The sequence below is a fragment of the Cryptomeria japonica genome, chromosome 3 (assembly GCF_030272615.1).
Source record: "Cryptomeria japonica chromosome 3, Sugi_1.0, whole genome shotgun sequence".
NCBI classification, from domain to species: domain Eukaryota; kingdom Viridiplantae; phylum Streptophyta; class Pinopsida; order Cupressales; family Cupressaceae; genus Cryptomeria; species Cryptomeria japonica.
Genome location: NC_081407.1, coordinates 814509553 through 814516434, shown reverse-complemented (window position 1 = coordinate 814516434; position 6882 = coordinate 814509553). Strand labels below are relative to the sequence as shown.

General features: G+C 34.0%; 1 protein-coding gene across 2 annotated transcripts in view; it reads left to right on the top strand.

Moving 5' to 3' along the window:
* Positions 1–3034: 3034 nt before the first annotated feature.
* LOC131068896 (cationic amino acid transporter 4, vacuolar) overlaps positions 3035–6882 on the top strand; it is a 34002-nt gene continuing 30154 nt past the window's right edge. Inside the window, exons 1-2 of one of the 2 annotated variants that reach the window (XM_058004178.2) lie at positions 3035–3327; positions 3473–3800. In XM_058004178.2, the coding sequence (XP_057860161.1) occupies positions 3659–3800 (142 nt within the window). In that variant the 5' untranslated portion in view covers positions 3035–3327; positions 3473–3658. Of the gene's footprint in view, positions 3801–6882 lie in introns of both variants that reach the window. The other variant, XM_058004179.1, reaches the window with a different exon arrangement.

The window sequence follows — 6882 nt, the reverse complement described above, 5'->3', positions numbered from 1 at the left end:
CATGAAGAAGTTGAGAAAATACAACTTCTGAGATCCCAAGAGCACCTGCAAGCAAAATACCTGTCACAAGAGAAGATTGGAGACAAAAACACAATAATGGCTCTGAAGAAAAAGATTATCATTCAGAGAGGGAATAAAATAAAAAGTACAATACAATCCTTATAAAAGGAGAATATGCAACCCTAAAGAAACCCTAAATGGATAATGTGTATTTAATAATTAGAATAATTATTAAATATCTACAATATTATTAAATGCCTGAGTTTAGCTTAAGTGTAGAGGATAATAGACTAATAATTAAATACATAATTATTAGCTAATAAATGATAACTCTAATAGATATGTTTGCATGAGATGACTTCATTTGATCTAATTTACATGCATTGATAATATTTCTCTTTGATTTTCATTTAAGGAGGTATCATGTATTTTTGTTTTTAGTCCATCCTTTTATTGTCATCCTAGAAAAGGGTAATTATGAGTCTTGGCGAAAGGACATCTTGAAACATCTTAGATGGCTTGACCTATCACCTTATTTGTATGGACTCATACTTGCACCAACCACACTAGGGGGTAGATCGACTTTGAGTATCATCATTGACCATGCTATAGGAGTTATTTGTTGTAGTGTTGATCTTGACACTATGTGTGTTGTATCGAACATTGTTTGTCTCCACACAATTTGGACCCAACTTTGGGAGATTCATGGAGACCCTCATATCTCTCCATTCCCAAAGGATCTTGCAATCGATTATCTCATTCTCCTTGCACACTCAGATTGTAAACTTTGTGATGATGATATTTTAGAGGAGTTTGAGTATATCATAGGTCTTGCATGCCCTAGTGGATCACATGCTTGTCTCCTAGTTCCTATTCCTTGCATTGAGATCCCATCTCTATCTTCTATTAAACCCGATTAACTTGGCATCACCAGAATCTTGGCCCCGATTGATTTAGTACAATAGAACATTCTTCTCCTTTTTGTTGACAACCACATCTTCGTTGCTTCCAAACATAGCTACTTGGGATTCATATCTCGTAGACATATCTTAGATCCTAGATTTGGAGGATTATCTTGAGGAAATTTATCTCCGCTTTCATGATAGCTACATTAGTGTTGTTAGCTCATCTTCATTGCCCATAGAGCTTGTTCTACGTCAATCTTCATAGGTTTATTGTTTGACATCATCTCTTTTTGACATGAGGATATTTGGCAGTTTTTAGCAACACACATCATTTGGATTTGAATTCTTGATTCATCAATCTTATGGGAATGACTTCTCCAATTACCAGTGGAATTGTTTCTCTCTAAAGGGAGATGTTTGTAGGCAGTGGATCTTGATTTATCTTTAGGCTTTCATCATTAGCACAAGAGCTACTTCTTTATGGGGGGATTCCTATCGTATTCTCTCTCCTATGGGGGAAATTTTATTATAATTATGTGATAGAAGCAACCCTTGGGGCGTCACATTGATCTTCCTATCATTTTCTCACTAGTGCACTTATTTCTTTGTCTCTCTTTTGGAGATGAGTATTTTCTCATGTGGTTTTTTCCTTTTATCTAATTACGAGAGATTGCATTTATTTGTACATGGGCATCTCATTAGGCCTTGTAGTCTAAACTCATCCATGCATCTATATTCATGTATCCATTTTTGCATTCATCATTAGATTTTTAGCTCATCTGTAAGTTGATCTTAGGAGGGTGTTGGAGTAATTAGGATATCACCTTAGTAATTAATTAATCAATAATTAATTACTTAGGTTCCTTATTACTTTACACACTTAAGCTAAAATTAAGAGTACTTTTTTAATTTTTAGATCGAGCTAATTATAGGTCACATTGTCTCATAGAATAAGAAGAGGGCACTTGCCATGTCCTAATTTAATCCTCACCTAGTTTTAGATAGATAGGGTCTTATATTTATGCTCTTATAACCATTCATTATAATTATTTCATCTATCTGACTATCTAGGTTTATTCAATCAACCAATACATGCATTGCTATCATGCTTTCATGGATCAATTTATCTCTCAAGGTTGTAAAGAATTCAATCATGACTTCTTCTCTTCAAATGTGATAGGCATTTTTCATTGCAGTTGATTTCTAAGAATTGTTTGGTTAATTTTCAACTCCAACAATCATTTAATTGATCTTTTGGAGATTGGACCACTATGTGATATAATCATCAATGGTTAATTTTTCCAATTGATCAATGAGTTCGTTTGAAAGATGATCAACTAGATTATTACCTTCCATGTATCAATAGTTTATAGAGAACATCATGATGTTGTCTAATGTATCTAAAGCCTCCTTTAGTATATTAATTATCTTCCAATTTGTCAAATATCTATTCCTTATACCATGAGTGACAACCATCAAATTGAAAATGATAATAACATTATCAATGTTGCAAGAATAACCCAATGTAATTAAAGAAGTAATGTTTTAGCTTCAATCCCGTTATTTGTTCCTTGTTTTAATTTTTTTAGCTACTACTTTTATCGATTTTCCTGAAAAATCACGAATGACACATCTTATATCAAATGGGCCCAAACCGTCCTAAGACACATCCCCAAACTTTAATTTCCATGAACTTTCTATAAATAAGATCCACTTAGCTTTGGAATAATCAAATAAAATAAAGGAAAGGTTTGAGATCACTTAAAACATAAATAAAATGTCAACATTTAAATTAATAATTTAAAAAATGGATAATATTTTAATTATTCCTTGTTAAAAAATTATATAATTTACTTCATCCAGAAAAAAATTAGTTGATTAAAAAAAATCAATACTAATATTATTAAAAAAATATAAAATTACATATAAATATAATATTTACGACCGTTTTCAAAACAAAATCGATCAAGATATGATCCAAAAAGAGGAGGAAAGAATATCTACGAAAAAGCAAAAGCGAAAAAAAAAAGACACCGGGAATCATACATTTCCGTACCTTTTACATTCATTTATCTCAGATACGCAGGCTGGTAATATGTAATTTGCCATCCTTTAACTTTTAATGATCTGTTCGTTATTAATGTCAGATGTGCTGCTCGTTTTAGAGCACATTGGAATTGGAAGTCCTGACAAATGAGACTAATAAGGTGGGTAGATAAGGCCACCTAGATATTTAGTTTGCCCAAATACTCCAATCTGCAAACCTTCAATTTTCAAATATAACTCCTAAATTACGGGTCAATGTTTTGGCTAGTATCCAATCTTGTAGGTAGCAGCTTTTTACTCAAAACGTAAGATTCCCAAATTTCGCATGCATTGGATGTCGTGAACAAGGGAATCGTATGACGGACGACTACTATTGGTTAGTTGAATGACACATTCAATTCTCATTCTTGGAAAATACGAATAGGAATGGAATAGAATAAGAAACTGATTAAATCTCATTCTCTTTAGTAGTTTCCATAGGTGTTTGGACAGATGTTGAATTTGTGACACTGGATATGCAGATTCTAGTTGCTGGCGTCCCAGCAATTGAAGATTCTTTACGCTTTCTCTAAGTTACATTGTTCATGTGAAGGAGTTTTTTGGCCGAGAAGAACCCAAATCTCTTCAATTTTGTTTCGGGTATTGCTGATCTGAAGAATCGTGAATTGGTGAAAGCTTATTTTACGTTTTTGTTGGTTTAAATCTTCATGGGTTTCTTTGGCTCCGTCTCCGAGAGCCCATGGGGATTGCAGAGCTTAGTGAGGAGAAAGCAGGTGGATTCAGCTCATAGTAAGGCTCGGGGCGACCAACTTGCCAAGCATCTCTCTGTGTTTCAGCTCATTCCAATTGGTAAAGTTACCGAACTGTGAATATTTTTGTTCTTTGTGTTTAGAATTCATGGTCGGAATTCGTGTTCTCTATCGGTTATATTCAATTCTTCATCCACGCCATTTGTCCTGAAAATTTATATTTAGAAATAATTTGGCCCCGATAAGGAAGAAAAGGGGCTTTCAAGCCAAATCCTCATCTGGTTTGTTCGTTAAAAGATGTTTTTGTCCAAATTTGACCCAAGTTGTTGCTCAAAAGATTATGTCAGTCCAAATTTACATCTGTTTGTTGATGTAAAGATGTTGTCAATCCAATTTGTCAGCTGGATCGTTGTTCAGAAAAAATCTGACCTGAAATATGCTCTGAATCCATTTTGTCATCTAGGTTGTTGTTTGGAATATGTTTTCAGTCCAGTTTGTTTTCTGGTTTATTGCTAGAAATGTGTTTTCAATCTCTATTGTCACCTGGTTTGTTGCTCTATGTATGTATTTTCTGTTTGGTAATTTGTTCGTTATTTGCCACTAAACTAATGCAGAAAGAATACGCCATTTACTTAAATCACTGTTAGGTGTAGAAGCCATGTCCAAAGAACGGGGTTTGTTATGCTAAAGTTAGCTGGGGCTTGCACTCAGTATTGTCAGGATTTATGCCCTTTGCGACCGTTTTAATGCAGAAAGCTTGCTGAACAGGGCATGGGCATGGAAACTGTCGTGGCAATTACTTCATTTTTCATTATACCATGGTCTACCAGACACGTTGCTCAATGTTTTGTTCATACAAGAATGGTTAAAGTAGCAAAAGTATAGTCAAAGCAAATACATCTTCCTGAAGGTCTGGGGTCAAGTTGAAGTATATTTGTGCTAACATATATGGATCAATGCCTATTTGCAGATGAATTCGAGTTCATAGACAGATAAATTAGTTCACGATCAGATTTCACACTTTCTCCAAGAAATCACTACTGTAGCCTTTTTATAAATTAGATCAGCCATTAAAGAGTAAAGAATATCAAGGGTAGAGAGTTTTCACTAAGAGTTATGAATTCTTTTGGCCGATTAAGGAATTCTGATGAAATTAATGAAGCCCAATCATTACCCACATTCCATTTGCAATCAATTTGCCATCTAACATGTTGGATAACCCAAACAATTAAGTAATTATCCCAGAATGAAATGCAGAGAATCTGATACAGCAGTTGCCCCGTCATTCTGTTCTACCCAGAATGGAGCATCTGGAAGTCATCGTGAGATTTGTTTGGAGAAGTTCTCAATTAGTTTGTGGATCGAGAAAGGAATAGTAAGAGAAAATGTTTGATTATACATCTTTAAAAGAAATAGCAATTTAGCTATGCTGTCTTTGAGAAGTAATGTTAAAAAGAGAGCAGAAAGAATTTTATCTAACGGTCAAAAAATAGTACTTAAAGAAATGGTGTTAATTTTCCTTCCTTTAGGGAGAAAGCAGTTATTTGTAACATATCTGTTTTTACTATGGCTGTTGGTTTGCTGTTCATGATTATTCAGGATGGTATCATTACAGATAAACTAGTGATATCAAGTATTTGTCTGGCATCAGTGGATAGTGGATTTTCTCAATTGATCAATTGCTTTTCATCTTCTCACAATATCCCTTTGATTTGGAAAAGAAAGAATTCCTTAGGGCAGTTCAAATTTTTAAAAACATAAAGATATTACACGATGAGAGCTGTTGAAAGGGCATATTCCTTGTTTTGAAACTGGAAAATAAAAATCTGGCCAACGAATTATGACAGGTTTTCCATGGAAAGCATACACACAACATTTATGATTTCCATTAACCATTTTGCTGAGTGTATATAATTTCGGCATAAGGAAACAAGAATTTTGAAATTCAATATTGGCATCTTGGTTTTTAAAGTTGTTTAGTCAATTGAGTTTCAAATTGATTTCTGGCTCGTTGTGTCTTAATCTCTTAAGTGCTTTTATTTATTCTTCTTCTACCGCTGTTCATATTTCACTATCATTGAAACATTGCCAACATAAAAAAAAGTCAATATCAACTTGAGAATTTAAAATGACTGAAAGTTACACATCAACAGCAATGGCTGGATGTTGTCATCATGATATATGACTTGCTTTATGCATAAGAGCATCAAAAGGGAGCAATGGACATTGGATTTGGACATCCAATAGAAACCAATATGTTTTGTGCTGAAATATATAACTCCTGAAAGGGTAGTAAAAAATAAGCCAGCAAACCAAATTATGGCTTGTTGCCCTTCATCAGTACCATTATTTGAAGTTCTCTAGATATTGAGCATTGGTAGCGTTCTTGAGGAGCACAAGAAGTTGGTTGAGCATACCAAAGAGAGAGCCTTGTCATGCAAATCAGCTATACAATTAGAATGTTCTATTGCCTTGACTGTAAAATCTAGATGAACTTCATTTTGAAAACAATTAGCTGAACTTCATTTGAAAGAAGTTTTTAAATTTAGTTGAACTTTACTCTTCGTCACATAAAATTATCACACTCTTTTACATCTCATGATTTTGATGTTTAACATTTTACAACAATAACACCTTTCTTCTGGAAGCTGAAGTTGTAAGACTTAATATGTAGGGGATAGTCCCAAGAGGAATTGGTTGATGGGGTGAGATAGCGTTCTCCAAGTAATATCATATTTAGGAGGACATCAACCGAGGATCAGTACACAGACAATGTCTTGCACATATGCATTTTACTTCTAGCTCATGTGGTTCTTACTGCATCTAGTGCCATCGATCACTAGATCATATCCAAACTTTGAAAGGGTTCAGCCACTTCCTCTATCTTTCTAAAGGAAGGTAATGAATTGTGTTTAATTTAGAGCCCAAAGCAAAGAGGAAAGGATTGGTTATAAGTTGAAGTATTTAACAGGGACAGGAGCTTGGGGGATACCTCTGGGGATTTTAGTGATATATCTGTAAACCATTTCATGTCATTGTACGGAATTTGTCTTTTACACACAAAATTTGTGTGGCTTACATAGGAAAAATGCATGGTTCTTAACAATTTTTTGTGTGCATCTATGACCTATATCCTCATTAATAGAATGATCCAATTTGCATGTCTGAAATTAAAAAACATT